The 18,656-nt window shown below is 50.0% G+C and overlaps 8 protein-coding genes across 8 annotated transcripts; 3 read left to right on the top strand and 5 right to left on the bottom strand.

Annotated features, from left to right (window-relative positions):
* Positions 1–74: 74 nt before the first annotated feature.
* N7496_009444 (uncharacterized protein) lies at positions 75–2,251 on the bottom strand (the record flags this gene model as incomplete). The annotated part of the gene is made up of 5 exons (XM_056702358.1): positions 75–643; positions 700–1,655; positions 1,706–1,768; positions 1,829–2,045; positions 2,143–2,251. The coding sequence occupies 5 exons, from the start codon at positions 2,249–2,251 to the stop codon at positions 75–77; spliced, it is 1,914 nt and encodes a 637-aa protein (XP_056551358.1).
* A 450-nt stretch (positions 2,252–2,701) lies between these two features.
* N7496_009443 (uncharacterized protein) lies at positions 2,702–4,864 on the top strand (the record flags this gene model as incomplete). The annotated part of the gene is made up of 3 exons (XM_056702357.1): positions 2,702–3,283; positions 3,336–4,360; positions 4,411–4,864. The coding sequence occupies 3 exons, from the start codon at positions 2,702–2,704 to the stop codon at positions 4,862–4,864; spliced, it is 2,061 nt and encodes a 686-aa protein (XP_056551357.1).
* Positions 4,865–5,180: 316 nt separating this feature from the next.
* N7496_009442 (DUF3632 domain-containing protein) lies at positions 5,181–6,174 on the top strand (the record flags this gene model as incomplete). Its single annotated transcript, XM_056702356.1, has 3 exons — positions 5,181–5,546; positions 5,602–5,665; positions 5,723–6,174. 3 exons carry the CDS (start codon positions 5,181–5,183, stop codon positions 6,172–6,174), a joined length of 882 nt encoding a protein of 293 aa, XP_056551356.1.
* Positions 6,175–6,359: 185 nt separating this feature from the next.
* Positions 6,360–8,234, bottom strand: N7496_009441 (transcription factor domain-containing protein; the record flags this gene model as incomplete). The annotated part of the gene is made up of 2 exons (XM_056702355.1): positions 6,360–7,343; positions 7,407–8,234. The coding sequence occupies 2 exons, from the start codon at positions 8,232–8,234 to the stop codon at positions 6,360–6,362; spliced, it is 1,812 nt and encodes a 603-aa protein (XP_056551355.1).
* A 783-nt stretch (positions 8,235–9,017) lies between these two features.
* N7496_009440 (uncharacterized protein) lies at positions 9,018–10,089 on the bottom strand (the record flags this gene model as incomplete). Its single annotated transcript, XM_056702354.1, has 3 exons — positions 9,018–9,200; positions 9,254–9,740; positions 9,812–10,089. The coding sequence occupies 3 exons, from the start codon at positions 10,087–10,089 to the stop codon at positions 9,018–9,020; spliced, it is 948 nt and encodes a 315-aa protein (XP_056551354.1).
* Positions 10,090–10,565: 476 nt separating this feature from the next.
* N7496_009439 (PIG-F family protein) lies at positions 10,566–11,563 on the bottom strand (the record flags this gene model as incomplete). The annotated part of the gene is made up of 3 exons (XM_056702353.1): positions 10,566–10,722; positions 10,783–11,069; positions 11,132–11,563. 3 exons carry the CDS (start codon positions 11,561–11,563, stop codon positions 10,566–10,568), a joined length of 876 nt encoding a protein of 291 aa, XP_056551353.1.
* A 1,067-nt stretch (positions 11,564–12,630) lies between these two features.
* Positions 12,631–15,563, bottom strand: N7496_009438 (uncharacterized protein; the record flags this gene model as incomplete). The annotated part of the gene is made up of 3 exons (XM_056702352.1): positions 12,631–14,918; positions 14,988–15,140; positions 15,410–15,563. 3 exons carry the CDS (start codon positions 15,561–15,563, stop codon positions 12,631–12,633), a joined length of 2,595 nt encoding a protein of 864 aa, XP_056551352.1.
* Positions 15,564–17,452: 1,889 nt separating this feature from the next.
* tim9 (protein transporter TIM9) lies at positions 17,453–18,006 on the top strand (the record flags this gene model as incomplete). Its single annotated transcript, XM_056702351.1, has 3 exons — positions 17,453–17,460; positions 17,551–17,620; positions 17,812–18,006. The coding sequence occupies 3 exons, from the start codon at positions 17,453–17,455 to the stop codon at positions 18,004–18,006; spliced, it is 273 nt and encodes a 90-aa protein (XP_056551351.1).
* Positions 18,007–18,656: the final 650 nt, after the last annotated feature.

Here is an 18,656-nt window from a genome sequence, read left to right as displayed (position 1 = left end):
AATTTCATACTCACAAAAGCGATCAATTTTTCATCTGATAATTCTGAGATTCTGCTTGTACACAACCGTCTTCCCTAAATCTTAGCCACCCGATATCCCGCTGACGCATTGGACGGAAGATCAACTCCCCAGACGATTCGACAATCCCACTCTGTGCGTTCACGATCTGTCGGCTTTCTATCCCGAGCCGAGGCAGACCGCTGGTAGATGAGATCAGTGAACGCAAACTCTCCAGGTACACCCTGACCATCCAAAACCCATCTCCGAGCCACCTCTCTGGCAACGCTGCCGTTGTCTCGCTGCGCATCTAAAGAGAGCAGCATGCCACTAACAAGCCACGACAGGGTGAATATGACCTGGCGACCGACTCCCAGTACTCCGACCAGGCCATTCTCATCTCGGCCAGCCTCCAGTTTTGACTTGAGAGCGGACCAGACATTTTGGAGAGTCACCTTGAAGGCAATATCGGAAATTTGGCCGATGGCATTAGAGATCCAATTGTGGAACAGACCCAAATTGCGGCCTTTGGTCAAATGCCGCACCGTCTCACTGGCCAAAACGTTCGTGGTGCCCTCCCAGACACTGTTACTTGCGGTATCACGCCATAGGCGACTCACGTTGAACTCGGGTTCATCAGGCTCATCTATAACGTCAACTAGGTTAGTAGTATTCCATTGGAAATTTTGTCATTACACCTACCAATATAGCCAACCCCGCCCATGGCTTCTTGACATTCTTGGAATGCCAATGTTGCAGATTTACAAATAACAGCCTTGGAAGTAGATGTAAATGCTCGCAGTACAACGGTTGCCGCACTTGGTGACTCTGCTAATACCGAATAGACGTCTGGTATACCAGCCGGGAATCCGTTATCCACATAGCTCAGCAAGGATGAAGTAAAGAATGCCAGCTGCATCCAGCCCCGATGCTTAACTTCAAGCTGAGCAAGTACATTCAGATGCATCGGGAAAGTCCATAGAGGCTGATCGATGGTGGTACGTGCCCTAGCAAAGGCCTTCGCAATATCAATAGCACGACGAAGACAAGACAGCGCAGTGATGAAGTTATGAGTGCGAGTCGTGTTCAATAGAAGAGCAATTGTTGCAATACCACGGTCCTTGGGACCGATGAGATGCGCCCGCACCTCTCGAAGCTCCACTTCTGCGGTTGGCAGTTCTTTCGTGCCCATCTTATTCTTGAGACGGTGAATGCGAATGCCGTTTGACACCTTCTTGGTCTTTCCTGAGGCGTCCGTTACCGTTTTCGTGGTTGGAGCAACGAATAGAGATAGTTCTCCAGATTCAGTTTTGGCCAACAATAGGACGACATCGCAGTCAGTGGCACTGCAGAAGAACTTGAATCCAGAAAGAAGGTAATCGCCCTCTTCCATGTTACCGAATCGACCTGTCTTCGATGCTAGTGGGGAGTATGTAGCAACGGTCTCGCTATTTCTGACATCGCTACCGCCAGGACGCTCCGTCATCCATTGAGCTGAGATCCAATTGTTTTCTCGAGCAATTAGCTTTGCATAAAGCACGTGGAATGGATGGTCCTTAGGAAGATCGGAAATCTGATGTCTCACTAAACGTGCCGCTCCCGACGTCATGGAGACCGGGCAGGAAAAAGCAGCTGATGAAGCTGAGAACAAATAGTTGCTTTTGATATTTAGCCATGCGAAATTCTCAATTCTTTTCGGGAAACTTACAATGCATGCTGTACAGTCCGACGGTACGAGCCAAATTCCTCTTCATATCCAAGTCCGACGACGCTGTTCGGTAAGATAGTTGTTAGGAAGAGGTCCAGTGATGAAATTTGACAAAAGCTTTACCCATTCTTGATTCCCCATTTACCCAGCTCCTTCCACCCCGTGCTGGTCACTAGCCCGCTGGATTCGTATCGGGCTCCCCACACATTGTGCGCTTTAACGTAAGGCTGTTGGCTTTCCGCATTTGAAATGAGAGAATTTATATCCGTTGAAATCGCATCAGATCCAAACAAGCGCAGCTCTGGGGCAATTTTCCTAATCACATCTTGTGGAAGGTGCCCTGTACATTTGAAAGTCGATTAGAATCATGCAATATGGAGATTTTGATGTCAAAGTAGGGACGCAGTTAGTGCTGATATATTCCAGAGCGGACTTACATTGCAAGATGCGTTGGAAGACTAGATCAGATGTAGCTGGATTTTCCAGCGCCGGAGTAGTAAGGATGAATCCACCATCAACGGTGGAGGGAGTTAGAGGCCTGGGCATAGTGGGAATAATGGATGGTATTGAGTATCGGTTCACAGTAGTACCAAGAAGAGATTGATCATGATGATGAACGTATCTTATATGATGATTTAGCCTGTAGCATTGATACTAGGCTGTACATGCGGGGTCGGCTCCTCATGTTTATGCTTGCCGATATGTACTTCGGATAGTTTGCCGAGCAATGTGAACCGATTATGACCGACAATCACCGAAAAGAACCGTATGAGGCAGTTTAGCCTAACTGGGACGGTTTGAGTGGACCTAAATGTCGAAGAAATGCGGGGAATGCATCCTGGCGAGAGCCGATCTCCGAGCGGGTATTCAGGTGAATGGTGCAGACTGCCTGTTCCGCTCGAATCATACTTGTCCTCTATATAACACCGGCACCAATACCATCATACAGCTCAAACGAGTGTTTCCTCTCAGATACAATTACAGCACCTGCGAAATATGGCCAAACCTGTGCCCAGGGATGGAACCCTCGGGCCATCTCCTTCGCCTATCTGGAAACCTACTCAACCGCAAAACAAGATTCCCATGAACATTTATCGTGAACATGTCAATCGAAAATTCAACCAAAACTTACGCTCGTCACAAGAGCTACATCAGTGGTCTGTGAACAATCTGCACGATTTTTGGATAGATCTCCACCAGTACACGGGCATCATTCCACCATTGCCTGCGGGTCTGATGACTGCATTTGATCCCAACACGCCAATGGAGAAGGTACCTGAGTTCTTTCACGGAGCCACAGTCAACTACGCAGAGAATGTTGTCACTGGCCGCGACTTGAACAAAACTGCTCTTATTGGCGTCCGCGAGGGCCAGGATTTGGGCGGCGAAGTTTGGTCATGGGGGTTACTACGAGAGAACATCAGAAAAGCGCGAAGTGCGTTACTACGATTGGGCATTCAGGAAGGTGATCGAGTTGCTGCTATCATTTCCACCAGCTTGTGGTCGGTTGGCCTCTTTCTAGCTACCGCGAGTATTGGTGCGATTTGGACCAGCATTGCGCCCGATCTGGGAGAAGAAGTAAGTCCGGTCCTCTCCCATTTGTTGATGAATGATATCTGACTAGACCTAGGGATGTGTGTCGCGATTGCAACAAGTTACACCTAAAGTGCTCTTTGCCGACAGTGACTCCACATACAAGGGCAAACTACACTCAAACGTGACGAAGATTCAGAATATTCTTCGGGCCATGGAAGTCAAGCCCACGGTATTCTTGATACCTCTTGGTACCCAAGACCCGTGCTTTCCAACTCTTGATCAGTTCTTGTCATCATCGCGACCTAATGATCAATTGGGGTTTAAAAGGTTGCCATTCTCGCATCCCCTCTATATCCTGTACACCAGTGGGACAACCGGACAGCCAAAGTGCCTGGTACACAGCCACAGCGTGATATTACAGCATAAGAAGACCTCTGTTCTCCACAACTCTCTGACCTCCGAAGATGTTGTGTTCCAGTATAGCAGCACCTCATGGGTGCTCTGGAACATCATGATCGGTCATTTATCAGTGGGCCCAACTTTGATTCTATATGATGGATCACCGTTGTGGCCCAGCGCAAAAGCAATGGCGAAGATTGCCGAGTATCACCGCGTGACATATTGGGGCTGCTCGCCTCGATACTTGCAGGAGCTTGAAATGACCCGCTGTATCCCGAAAGCCGAATTTGACCTGTCTTCTTTGAGGATGGTACAGACGGGCGGTTCCCATTTAGGCGCAGATCAATACCACTGGTTTTACCGCGCATTTCCACCGGATGTTCATCTTACCAGTGTGACTGGTGGAACTGATCTGGTAACCTCGTGGATTGGAACTGACCCCGCTGGCCCTCTTTACCCAGGAGAGATCCAACTTCCCATGTTAGGCCAAGATGTAGATGTGGCAGACCCTGTTACGGGTGAATCGGTGAAGATGGCAGGAAAACATGGCGAGTTTGTCTGCCGCCAGCCTTTCCCGTCTATGCCAGTATTTTTCTGGGGTGACACCGACGGATCAAAGTACAAAAGCACCTATTTCGACAAGTTTGAAAATTGTTGGGCTCAGCATGATTGGGCAAGCTACAACCCTCGAACCAAGGGCTGGCAAATTCATGGACGAAGGTAAGTTAATATTCACGGTGGATGAATAGAATTTCTTAATTTACTAACAGTCCCTGCCCTGGCAGTGATGGCGTACTCAATCCGCAGGGTATTCGCTTTGGATCTTCGGATATATATTCCATCACGGAGTCGGCACCATTCAACAAGGTCATCTCATCAACACTTTGTATCGGCCGACGCCGACCGCATGATTCTGATGAATCAGTCTTCTTGTTTGTGGTTATGCAGCCAGGCCGAAAATTTACTAGCCAACTCGCGCTTGAACTAAAGGCTGCGATTCGGAAGGGACTCAGCAGCAAGCATGTCCCACGATTTGTGCTTGGCGTGGACGAGATCCCTATGACCGTTAATGGGAAAAAGGTCGAGACTTTGGTGAAATCTGTGATTTGCTCTGGAGATTTGCCCAAAGTCATCAGCAGCACGGTCGCAAATCCAGAATGTTTGGAGCATTTCAAGCAGTACCATCATCGGGAGGCTATCAAGGACAATAGAGGCAAGCTATAGGGCTAGTGGGGTTAGTGGCGCATTGTAGGCTCTTCAACGGATTATCCTCCTGGCGGGCACCGATATTTCTTCTTTATTGAATAAAAAATAGCATGAGCGCTCGCTAAAATTTCCCTCGTTTCTCCAAATTACTGTATGTGATCGCGTCCATCTGATTAAGACCCTGAGACATAACTGGCCCACGTGGGTGGCTGAGCACTCACTAGCGTGACATTCTAGAAGGAGGGGTTATGTGACACTTCACCTGCGATGTGTCTACTTCTAACAGTTCAGCCTGATTTCAGATCCGTACCATCAGAATAGATCAACAGAAAACATGGCATCACATATCGCGGATGAAAAACTCGATCTCGAGCGTGTTAGAGCGGCAGAAGAGCTAAAACCGTTCGAAGAGAAGCTGTTCAGCATTTTGCAGGACTTGCTACAACCAGGCCCAGTAATCGAAGCTGCCGACGCAGCTGCAAAGATAAATGACCTCTTTCCATCAAATGAGGAAGATACTGAAGCTCCGGTCGAGGAGAACAGTCCTACAGCGGATCCTGATGCCTTCTTGTGGTCCTTGTGGGGGTTGATTATTCAGGTCATGAGATTAGTTCCTCCTCAACACCCGGGTCAAATACGCATGATTTCTTTTATGAAATCCCTGGGAAAGATTCCGGCGAGAACGCTTGACATATGGGGCGTAAGTGAAGTTTAACCTAAATGTTGACGTTCACACAAGCTTACAAGGGCAATAGAGCGAGCAGAAGCTTTGGTCAGACTTTCCTATTCTCCGCCCCTGCTTGAGGGACCATCTGGAGTGTGAGTATAATGACCTTTGAAACTATGCAGTTGTATCAATATACTAATAGATATTAGATATCGGAGAGCCAGATCCCGATGGAATCTCAGAGTGGATCAACCAAAACTCCTTCATGGCCAGAATCGTGGGCAAAGAACTGCTCAGCTGGGATACTTTGATCATCTGGATGCTAAGAGATGCATTGGAAGATGATATTCCCCAGGAGCAAATCGTTCGAGACTGTTACATCTCCGTGGTGAACGAATGGATTACGCATGCCGGACAGACAATCTATAGGCAGCTCAGCGAGAAAGAGTTGAGCGAACAGCAAAAGCGCGTGACTAAAGGCGGCAAGTTGTATCAAGGCAAAGCCGGGTTATGCGCTGAGAGATGGGAATTCTGGAAACAACGACTGGCTGAGATCAGTAATCTTGTGTCGAAGGAGTTACAACCGGTGGCATGGGCTGCGGCAGACAGGATGGGACAGATTGAAGAACTGGCTCAGATCGAAAAGGAGATGCGCGAGTAATCGGGAAACCCAGCACGACCATGCTTATGATAATGATGCACATGAAATGCCACGGGACTTTGTTTTGATAGCGAAATTCAACTTTCCTGTTCTCACGAATCGATGGGCCGTTGCAATTTTAGTGCTAGTCTATCCGATCGTATGTAAACTCGAGAGGAGACTTCTTTTATTCCTAATATACACATTTATATGTTAAGCAACCACGAGCCACTCCAATCAAAGCCAGACCCTTCCCAGTTACTGGTAAAAGGCTCCAGGCTAGTATCAAGAGCCGGGAAGCCGAAATCATCTGCCGCATCATCCGGCTGGGTATTATTGAAGGGTTGAACCGCCTCATCCGTATCCTGAACCTCGGCCAGTGTGCACGTAGCTGTAGTCACCGGGACAGGAGTTTCTGGCTCGGCAGACTGCCCAATCAAGCGCCACTGCTTGCACAACCTGACGTCGAACCCGTCAAAGAAAGAAGCCGTGTCAAAGTCAAGCTTTGGAGGTGGGCCATCAAGGGGGCCTTGTTCTCGGACTTTTTCGGTCAATTTGTTCAGGGCTCGTAGAGGTCCGACCGCGGAAAGCCACCTTTCGGATAGCTTTTGAAGAGAGAGCTTGATGACTGTGAGCTCATGCTCGGCTGTGCTTTGTAGCTGGGAGTAGCGCCAACTTGAGAGTAGTGATAATCCGCTGCAAAGTGGGTAGAATGCGAAAACGGGGCCGAGATATCGAAGCTCGTCCCGGAGAAGGAACTCTTCGTAGATTCCTGCGATAAATGATGATGCGACTAGCGATGCTGCAGGTGGTACGCTGTTCGGTGTGGGAGAGCGATGCAGGATGGTCAGTACAACAAAGTACATGACTGAGAGTTGTTGGACCTCCAAATGCGAGGTTATAGCGTCTTCTTGCAGGGTAGCAGATGACCGGAGCTTCGGGATGACCTGCTTAGCCCATCTATATATAGCATTTTCAAGATCAACCCGACGCTGCCGGGAAATCTCTCGCCGTAGATAGTATTCCACGGTATCTCCCAAGTGACAGGATATTGTGCAGTATGCCAAAAAGAGCCGTGCCTGGAAGTCCTTGACCGGGAAGTCATTCATAGAAGGGGGAAGGACGTCACTATCTCGAAGGTTGATCGTACGTGGCCTGCCCACTCCGACTGATATAACATTATCTCGGACCTGCGAAGATGTCAGAGAACCGCACACGATGCCCAAGAGTTGACACCATCACTGAATACGTACCACAAGAGACCACCACAACCGTCGGCGTAGACCACGGTCCTTCGCATTGGGCGGAGGTTCCTTATGAAGTCCAATTTGGAAGGCCATTGCTCCGGCCGTTCGAATCCAGAACCCACTCGTATCTGTCGAGACGTCTTCCGGTCCGACTGGATTATACCAGTGCAGAAGACAAGCAGCGACGATTGAAATCAGCGAATTACTGCGACCACCAAAGAAGAATAGTAGTTTAGCACGCCGATAGAAGACCTCACTTGACCCATAATCCAAGTGCGCCTTGGACACCCTACTTCCAGCTAGGAAAATCGACTGAAGAAGCAGCATCGACGGCGGCGTACTCTCGTCCAGCCACTTGGGGTCAACCACCGGCGTCCACGGCGCGCAATACTTATGAAAGCTCTTCATCAACTCTCTTTGGACCGACAATGGAGGTAACTCAAAAGCACCTTGCTCACGCAACATCTGAAGATCCGCAGCCGATGCCTTTTGACTGGTGTACGTTGTCTCGTGGCCCGGTTTCACCATATTTTCATCAAAAGGCACGCTACCGCCCAAGTACTCGCTCCGACCACGGTAGCTTTCCTCTTTGATGAATGGCTCGCCATTACTTGCAGGGAGGGCAGTGGGCTCGCCATTATTCACAGCGGGAGTCGCGCTGTCTCTAAAGGACGATAGCGTCGGCGGTGCAACTCCGTTTTCAACGGGCGCGTCGGCGGGAAGCTGGGAGCTGCGCTGACTCACTGAGTCGCTGTTGAGTGCGCGCCCTGGCGACAAGCTATTCGTGAACCTCTTGCGCTTCCGTGTATATGGCCTGCTGATATTAGCGACCATGTGAATCTATTCAATCAAGCAGATTTACTTACCTGCATTCTACATCGGATTTGGTGCAGTTTGTGCAAGGATTGTGGGTCGCCAAATCGCATTTCACCTGGGGAGCTGTCAGTATCGACTTACGAGCAGACTCGAGGGACACTGTGGAGAGAAGATGGGTTCCCCACTGCAGCTTCGGAGCTAACATACCTTTCTCTTGTGGCAGATGATGCACGCGCTCGACATGGCGGCGATCGGATGGTTGAAAGATGTCAAGTGTGGGGGTCCAAAGCCGAGGCATCTCCTCATCTTCCCCGAAACTTTGTCTCCTCCCGCTTGTTAAGCTCACGGTTTGGATTTCATATGCAGGGTACCACTGCAGCCTGGGATTTATGACTTCGTATAGTTACTACCTCGGATGTCTTCGATCACAGTATCCTACGACTGTGACAATCATCACCGTTTAACTTGATTCCTCCCCCATCTGCCCGAGTCTCCAAAGCTCCACTATTCCAGCAACCTTGGTTTTGTTTTGTCGTAGGCTCCAGTTGATGAGAATATCTAGCCTCTACCTCCTTGTAGAAGAAACCCCTAAGTACGTTTTAGTAGACTACGCTCCTTAACTAATTAGCTTAAAGCGTAATGAGGGGAATTATTAAGTGATCCTTTGAATAGAGGATGAAATTCAAGCTATTATTAGCCTCATCATAAATGGACAGAGGAGGGGGAATAATGTATAGGGGTAAGTAATCTATAATAATAAACTTAGAGGGAGCAATATTAAAAAAAAAGCAAGAATCCAAGCTAGGGAGCAGGGGATAGTCGTAATGGTTGGAATGTTTGAACTGCAATATCACTTAGTAAGTCGATGTCTAGGTATAACTTGTCAGAGGAGTTTCGACTGGGAAGTAGTTGGGACTGGAAAACCTCGCCGAAGGTTACTTCGAGGTGCTGTGGTTGTAATGTGTTGGGACTAGGGAAGATGGACTTGAATATATTAGATCATGATGCCTGGAATTATTGTTGAACTTCCGACATACCTCAGACTGTTGTAAGGATGGTTGACCATTCTGCCCGAGTCTCCAAAGCTCCACTGTTCCAGCAACCTTGGTTTTGTTTTGTCGTAGGCTCCAGTTGATGAGAATAACCACCTGGATCTGGCCCCCACCTCCTTGTAAAAGAAGCTCCATATCCTCTATAAGCCGCGGTCTGCTTTCAGACCAGCCAACTTCAAGGACAATTGGAGGCAAGGATGAGGAGCCGAGAGGACGAAGAAAGCAATCCGGCTGTTTCTTGCTCTTAGTGAATGGCGAAGTCGGAAGTTCTAATGTTGTTCCGACTTGGACTTGGAGAAGTGAAGCCTCGTGAGGTGAAATCGTTTTCGTTCTTTCCATCCATTCAAGGTAAAGCGAATGTTGGATCCACGTTTGTGCAAGGTCATGGCCTTCGGTCGGCATTTTAACGCGAAGGATTGCGAACTTCGAGTCCCAAGTTATCCTTGAAAAGTCAGCCTCTGAAGGGTTAAACCTGGGTCAAAAGGGGGATACTTACCGTCCTCCAAAATTCTCCTCAATCACTTGAACTAGGTCTCCCCCCACTCAGAAGGTATCTCTGTGAAGTAGTATACCGCCACCTCACGAGTCAAGTCAGACCGACTTAAGTCAGACTCCTTCAGGGTCCACTTCTTGAGCTCGCCAAGGACAAATCTTAAGAGAGACTCGTACGAGAGATTGTATTTCTTTGCGGAAATCACCGCGGTTAACTCCCAAGATTCGGGCAACGAGGACTTGGAAGACTGCAAGTCGGTCGGGGAGATCAACTCGACACCCGAGTCTGGGGGACTCTCTGGCTGAGGTTGGAAACGAGTTTTCGACATGGTGAGAGTGAGAAAATAAGTGGGCATGAACAGTAGAGGTTGTAAAAATGAGGGAGGGTGGAAATGAGAAGGAAGGAAACATGGAGGTTGGAAGGTCCAAAAAGGGAAAGTACAGAATACCGGGGCCGTATATACATCACGTGATAGCTAGGACTAGTCCCATGGCCATCGTCGGCCTTGGACGTGCTCTCGATATGATTTGTGAATATAGAGCTAGCGGGCAAGGCTTACTAGCGAAGTCCGAGACACTGCAGACAGAAATAAATCATTAGTGGTCAAGATTGAACAAATTGGAGTACAATGCATTAAAATTTGATGTGATATGGAAACGCTAGTATACATGAAATGACTAATTTTCGGATGTGAGATCCTCTATACTGTAGACCGATGAGAGCAAAGCAGCAGTGTTTTACACACGGAGCACCTCCGCTGGAAAGATACATAATCAAGAACCTCGAGATTCATAAAGCTGATCTCTAATTAGTCTTCTTCTCATCCTCCTCAGTCTGCTCAGGCGCAAACTGGATGCGCTTTCCATAAATGAACGGAGTCCGAGAGACCAGCGATCCGACCGCGTACCCGATGTAGGCGCCTGTAAGGATGGTAATGGGGAATGCTTGCCATGGGCGGTCCCTAAATAATATGTTAGTCGATGATGTCCCCAATACTAAGTGTTTCATTAGCAGAACCTACCAGTCAAGCGGGATCGGAATAGCTCCGAACCAAGCGCCCAGGCCAGTACCTAGAGCGCTGCCCCAGACTGCGTCTGCGGGACGGGCAATTCCCCAGACCTCCTTCCAAACCGACGCGTCTACGCCGTGGACGTAGACTAGCGCGGTTGCAGACAACAGAGCCATGTGGGCCGCACAGAGGATCGTCTCGGCATTGTGAGTGGTGAGAGGGGCGCCGAAGAGAACGAGGAGGACGGCGATGACAGGTGTGGCGAGGAGAGATGTGAGAGCGAGAGAGAGGAAAGCCGGCTATGAAATAAATGTTAGCCATAGAACAGATCAAACAGAAGATAGCGATAGCATAACCATACCATCAACTTGGCCCAAACACACGTCCAAGAGCTCTTCCCTGAAGTCTGCTTCCGGCGATATCCAGGCTTGCCGGGGCGAAGGGTAACTGAAGGGCCCGAAGGTGACCGGGGAGCCTTCTTCTTCTCCTCATCCGCTGCAGCACCAGCTTCGACAGATGCCGCCCCCGCTGGCGGGAGACATAGCATGACATAGGAGATCTGCAGCGCAGCAAGCCAGGGCAAATCCGCAAGAAGCTCCCGCATGGGGTCAGCGACCAAAGCCTCGAACCGCCATGCCCCTAGTCCGAGCAGGATTGCCGGGTGCGCGTAGGAATATGTCTGCGCGAGCTGGGAGGGGAGGATGTTGACGGGGGGAGTAGGAGGTTTCTCGGCCGGGGCTTGGCTCGTTGAGCCCGTGGTGTTCACGGATGAAGGTGATGCTGGGGAGGCCATAGTGGGCGCATTGAAACTTGCGCTTCCCTTTGAGAATCACTTTTCTCCCGGTGTCTTTTGGAGCTCCGGTTGGCTCGGAATGAGGATGGGAAGGGGCCCTCCATGGATGTGGGTACTTTTGACATATTTGCATCGTAGTTGGCGCCTGAGGATTCAGGCGATAATCTAGTAAATTCGCGCAACGCACAAACATATTAACAGATCGTTGTATATGTAAGAAAACATGGATTAAAAGGGTCCATTTTTGGAAAAGAGTACGTTCATATGGAGAGTAAATCTATTCAGATGGTTAGAGAGACATGTACAGTCGTGTACTTATTATGTAGCCGTTCCTTAGACCCACACGCTGTCATCAAAGAGCACCAGAAATAGGTAGTCTTTAAAAAAAGGAGTAATGAAAGCTATCTACTGCAGCTCTTTAAGTTGGATGAATAATTTATAGCAAGATGAATGGCTCTTATACCGATCATATTTCAATATCCAGGGGTATCATTCATTACCTTAATATAAGAATATCGGGACTAGAACAAACGAAGCATGGCCCCGTTCTGGGCCAACAAGGCAAAAACAGACGTACGTGGACAAAAGCCAGATAAGGAGACTTGAAAAAAATCCTCTAGGACAGAAACGTATAGCAACACAACCCAGGGAACGACCCCGAGTCTGCCTTGTAGAACCAGGCATTCAAGAAAATAGAAACGCAAAGAGACAAGGGCACGAACAAACCAATAGTGCTAAGAGATATGGAAAAGCCCCTCGGGATGACACGGATATCACACTGACCAAACAAACACCATCAAATACCAACGTGGGGATATCTTAAAGCCATCCAATCCCAAGTACCCAAGGTAAGCCTTAAGCGCCAAACCCAACGCCAAGAAAACTAGAGACTCCGTTTAAGATTTCCACGAATCCGGGGGTGTACGCTGTAGGAGGAAATGACTGAAGGAAGAGGAAGAAAGAATTTGTGAAGAAACAAAGTGGCTAGTTCAAGCAATACACGGTGATTTGAGTACAGTACTCTAACAAGAATGAAATCGTTCGGAATCGTCGTATCTCACATCAGCTCATGCGGATGTTTCTTTGTCGGTAGGTGTTACTTCCGACGGTTCGGTGACAGGGGTTGTCTCCGATGGCACCGTTGTGCTTTCAGCAGCTGTTGTTGACTCGGGCTCAAGTTGTTTCTTGAATTCCTCGGCAGCTGCTGAGGGTGCCTCTGGGCTGTTCGGTTCCTCGGGGATGGCTGGAGGGAGGCCCGCACCAGGTAGTGGGGACGCCGGCGAGCGAAGGGGTTCATCCTTTGGCTGTTCGGCAGATACATCGACTGGAGGCTTGCCATTTGCCTGGTTGGGGACGGGAGGGGAGAGTGGTAAGCTTGTAGCGGATGGGTCGTTATCGATCTGATTGGGGCTCTTTGCTCGCTCACGGTCGTCCTTGACTACCTGTGCCATCTTGGCCTTGAACTTGCCGAATAAGCTTCTCTTCTCCGGTTCAGCATTAGAAATTGAGTTGCCCTGGATGCCTGCATCCAAACTCAAAGGCTGACTAGCAGGATCGTTGCTCTGATACGATCCGCTACCAAAGGAGGTGGTACTTTTCTCGGCACCGGAATCTGAGGCAATCAGGGGAGGAGAGGCAAGACCTAGTCCGATCTGCTCACTGCTGCGTTTTGCCGAGCGATGGAACCGCCAGCTGCGTCGGTTGTCTCGACGGTCAGAACGCGGGCCATCCTCGGGCTGTTCTAAATCCGAATGATCGGTAAAGGATGACCGAGAGTTCATTGATGGCGTACGCGACTGATGTGGCCTCAAGGAGTTATCAGTGTTGGGATGCGAGGAGCTATCGCCTAAGGTGGGAGTTGATTCAGATGTTGCATCACGGCTGCTCAGCGTCGCGGTGTTGGGTGGTTTCGGCGTAGTATCTCCCACGGCACCGTCGAAAGACTTGCGCTGTGAATTTGGTTCCAAGGATGTGTCCCAGTGTGGGTCAAGGGAGTTGGTGGAACTCTGTGCACTGATGCTTGCGCTGCCTGGAATACGCTTCTTCCTGAGACGATTCGGCAGTCGAGCCTCTCCTTCTGGAGGTGGAGACTTGGTAAAGAAGTTGGACAACTTTCGTTCGCGGGTCGGTGTTACAACCTGAGGAGGTGGAGCCGCAGCTACACCCTGGAGTTGAATGCTCTGTGGTGGGAGGGTAGCAGGTGGAGGACTTTGAGGAGGATTTTGCGTTTGATGATTGTCCTGTGGCACAGTACGATCGACGATATTAAGCGCCTCGGCCGTCGCGACCGGTATAGGACCATGCGTTGATGTATGCACAAAGGTGCTTCTGGTGGGAGTGCCCGACGGGGCAGTGCTGGGCTTCCGCTGCTCAGCCTCTTCACGCACAGAGGGCGCTCGACTCCCGGATCGAGAGCTGTGATGCGAAACAGAGAGACCCGAAGGGTTGGCGGAGCCACTTTCCCCAACGCGGGCAAAGCGGGCCGACGCCACAACGGGGCCCATCTTGGAGGGAAGGGTATTGCTTCGATGAACACCACCACCAGAGGTTGAGGTGGGTGTGCCAGGACTGGGAGCATTACCTGAATGACGAGAGTTGCGGGAGTTACGAGACGACACAGAAACATTCCTCCGGATGCTGTCGATCTTGCGGTGGCCTTCGTTGCTACCGCTCGCATTGGAGACTGATCGTCGAATGTTTGCAGTTGGTGAGGGACGAGGTCCAACGCCGCCTTCAACGTCCTTGGAAGATGGAGCAGGCTGAAGGCCAGCTTCAACCTCTTTGACTTGCTGCTCATCGGGGGTGGTGCCACTCATTCCGACCAAAAAGTGGTCTTGGTTCTCGATGAGGAAAATCAACACATCCTGACTCAGCTTGTACTCCTCTGGCGACATGTCATGCTGCGGGTGAGATAACATTCCGGGTTGGAAAATGGCCGAAAGATTGCCCGAGGTCATGCGGTTTTGATCCGACTTAGATGCAAAGACGGCGAGAAGATCGAGAATATAGAGAAGCAACTGCTTATTTAATGGGGGAAGCTCGACAATGAGGCGCTGGTAGGTCTCGACAGCCTTGGCGGGATCAAACTTCTCAACCGCGGCCGGCTCCTTTTGATCAGGTGCTTGTCTTTGGTACACACGCAAAGGTTCTCGAAACCGCTCGTAGAACTCTAGAGGAACGATGGGCTCGGGCAACTGGTTTAGGTATCGACGTAGGACGTTGGCGGCATCGTGCACGGTGTATCCGGACCAATCGAGGCCTTTTCCGTAACGTTCGGGGGAGTCGAAAATTTCTTGCAAGTCTTTGATGCGCTTGGCAGAGCCATTCAGGCGGAAGATGCCCTCTACATCCGTAGCTATACAAGGTAGTGTTAGTAGTGTATCAACCGGTCGGCGGGCGAAAGTTAGCTCTGCTTTTTACGTACCTCGGTCCTTCAAAAACACGCCACACTTGGCCACAACGATAGGGACGTATCCATAAATATGACTCTTGCCATGTTCTCCAGTCAGAGAGATGGCCACATTCGCATACTTGATGCTGACATTCAGTGGTACACCGAAGATGCCTCGAGGTGGTTCTATTGCGAGAAAACGGGTCAGCTTATGTTTCCAGCAAAGACAATCCCCGCCCGGCGAGACAAGGCTGCGCGATAGATAACAATCCACTCCGCGCGACAAGAGAGACCCAATATCTTATCACCTCTCCCCCAAGGTGCCCGCTCTAGGAAATCGCCAATTTGCAGCGCGCGCAGACACAAGTCAGGTCGATACGCAGAGACGCTAGCAGACTGAGTGCCACCATTTTGCGCCCCTCCCATTCCTCGGAGAACTATCAAACACCACGTACCTTTAACTTCATCTTTCCTCGTATTTCGTTTGAACTGCCTCCACCAAGATGCCAAATCTCGCTTGGAAGGTGGGGAGTTGGAGCCGGTCGGGTCAGGGGAGGTAGCATGGAGCTGTACTGGCTCAACGCCTGGCTGCGACTTGCCGGTCACCATGGTGAACCGGGATCGAGAGAGACGGGACCGGGCTGAGGAGGTGCGAGGGATGTAGAGCGAGAAAATCGGCGAAAAGGATTACGGCGGTTCAAATCCAGAGTGTGGAGGGGAATGGGGAGGGGAATGATCGCGGGAACGTCGAAGGGCCTGCGTCACCGCCCTCGTGTAAAGAGGATCCCGTGGAAATCCTGGGGCTGGGCCCAGGATGGTGGTGGCAAAGGAATGGGGGGAGCTCAAGTTGTTTTCGTAAAAGTAGGGAGGAGATGGATTAAGGGGAGTAGGGATAAGGAAGAAGAAGTAGGGAAAATGAGAAGGATGAAGAAGGGATGCGACAGGGTTCAAAAGGGAGTGGGTAAGGGTTCGAAGTGGTCGAGGGGGTCGAGGAGGAGGAGGGGGAACGGTTTTTGGGTCAATTTGGGTTGGAAGTGGGCACGAGCCACAACTGCAGTCTTTTCGGGACCAAAGCCCAATGATTCGGTGGTCGGCGGATTGTCGAAAGGGGGGGCCAACGGATGAGCAGTAATGGAGGGGATAAAGGGGAGTAGGAGTATAGAAAGAGGATGAGGATCGAGCGTTGGATAAGCCCAGCTGAGAGCTATGGTTTAAGTGTAGTTCGTGTGCAGAAACCACCAGGCCTAAAATGTCCACAAAGTCCGTGTGCTCAGCATGAATCGCACGAAGAGGGATCGAGGAATAAAAGGAGGCAGGCCTGGTCAGCAAAGGATACGTAGACCCTAGTGATTGGCAAGGGCTAGAGCGAAAGGAGAGAGCCGCACGGAGGAGGAAAAGAGTAGTAGTGTCGAGAACCCAAGAACTAGGATGATCGACTCTACATGAAACGAGGCCCTATGCGCGCGCCTGTCTATCGGAACTGCCATGTGCAGGCAAATTATGTGGACGGAATGGATGAATTATGGAGATGATGGAGAAAGAAAGAGTAAAGGTATGCAGTATGGATCAACGATGGAGGTACGGAGTATACTGTACAGCCTTGTTCTAGAAGTATACCCAGAGACCCTTGTGGAGTATAGAAAGCATGGAGCATGGAGCACGGAGCACGGAATGGCGGGAGATGCTTCTCAATCGTCGTTTCTAGGTAAAAAACACTGTTAGATAGATGGGAATGAAGGTGTAGGGTTCTGGTTGAATTTATTAATAGCACTCGAAACGGGACCGTTGGGCTGGACGGGGCCATTTTTGAGGAAAAAAGGGTTCGGAGGGTCTCGAATGACCGGATCCAGGAACCACTGGTGTGGGGGTCCTCAGGCACCTCGGCTAGCCTAGCAGCAGTTGATGGTGATTAAGTATACAGATCCACATACTTACCGGTTATAACTCGGTACAGTAGTTAAACTATTCTATCTTCCTCTGAGTCACCTAGAGTATGCAAAAAATCACTGTTCCGTAACTTGGAGACCCTGCTAGAACTTCTGGATGAATATGCCCAAAACCATGTCTAATCCACCTCGATATATGACTAAAAATACATGTGGAATGCTAATTTATGAAACAATACACCCGGGCTATATATATATTGGATAATCATTACGTCTTTGGCTTCAGAATTTGAGCTGTCACTCTTCTCCAAATCCGTAACCAAGAATTGTATACTGGGACTGTGGGGATTCTTCCGCACGGGACTCGAGCTCCACCGCAAACGACCGATCAGGTGACTCGACCTTGCGTAAGTCATGTGATCTATATGACATAATCCTGACTCGAGATTATCCATCACGTGATTATTATCCCGGTCCACGGACAAACGTAGTTGCGCCGAGACGCAGCTTCGGAGCTCCACGTCTCGCCGAACCGGTTGTTATTTTACACCAGACGTTCACTCCATCAACAAACCAATTTCATTTCAATATCTATCACATATAAAACACATAATGGACGGGTGTGTCTTCCTGCAATCTACATCATTGCTAAATATCCTATCCTGAATTTTGCTGGTGGACTCCGAGACTAACGAACGCCTTGGGAACAGCCTCAACGCAAACGAGCAGCGCGAGTTCGCCGCCCGCATGGAGCGGAAGCAGCTGAAGGAGTTTATGACTGTATGTCTACCTTCAAATCCATATTTCTACTGCACGGCAATCCTACCCGACAGGTCGATCAGGCAAGCCCTGATACCCGGGCCTTCCAATTGAACCTTGAACCCAACCTCCGCCAACCCTGTTCTACCCTATCCCCTCTACGAGTCTTCATAATTCGAAACCCCGTTTCCAAATCTAATATCACTCTACAGATGTACTCCAAGATGGTCCAGCGCTGCTTCGATGACTGCGTCAACGATTTCACCACCAAGTCCCTGATCAACCGTGAGGAGCAGTGCATCATGCGCTGCGTCGACAAGCACCTCAAGAGCTCCCAACGCCTGAACGAGCGGTTCCAGGAGCAGAACGCTGCTATGATGCAGAGCGGTCAGCTGGGCGGCAAATAAGCGTCTAGTTTCTGATACCCGAGATTCCGAGGGTGCCTTGGTATGGGGGAAAAAGTGATCAAGGCAGGAGATGATGATGAAAGAAGAGTTGTGTACCTCTCGGGCCGAAGACAGGGCCGAGTAATGCCTGTGCCTGAACGGCCCGGGAACCTCCCCTCTCTGGGAACCGATTGAAAATGCCCCCCGGTGGCCGATGCTCGTGGGCCGTGTTCAAGGCCTATGAGGAAGACGGACCACTGGGGGATCTGGCTCCCTACTTGTACCATAGTGATTTGGACGGGATCAAATAGGGAGAATGGCCATCCCTATTTATCCCGATCTTTCAAATATAAAAGCGGCATCGTCCCATTTTGATGTTGACGAGGACACTTGCTGAGTGGATTGCTAGGGCCTACCTAGGATGCGTCTTCGGTAGTCACTCCAATTCAATTCTAGATGGCTTCGTATGAGACCCAGTATCAAAACTTATTGGAGATACAGACGCCTTGGCGCCAGTTCGTGACAGGCTAATGTGATTGGTCGAACCTGGTAGAATTGCGACTTTTCAAACGCCGGAAACCTTTACCTTTTTGGGAGCCCGCGATGGAGAACTGGCGATAAGGCCGGGTGCGGTCCCGTTTCCCGGCTGGTCAGCTTTTTCCCCTCGCCCT

This window comes from Penicillium cataractarum, assembly GCF_028827025.1.
Source record: "Penicillium cataractarum strain IBT 29864 chromosome Unknown utg000008l, whole genome shotgun sequence".
Taxonomy (NCBI): domain Eukaryota; kingdom Fungi; phylum Ascomycota; class Eurotiomycetes; order Eurotiales; family Aspergillaceae; genus Penicillium; species Penicillium cataractarum.
The sequence above is the reverse complement of the archived record's forward strand: the minus strand, read 5'-3'. Positions and strand labels throughout refer to the sequence as shown.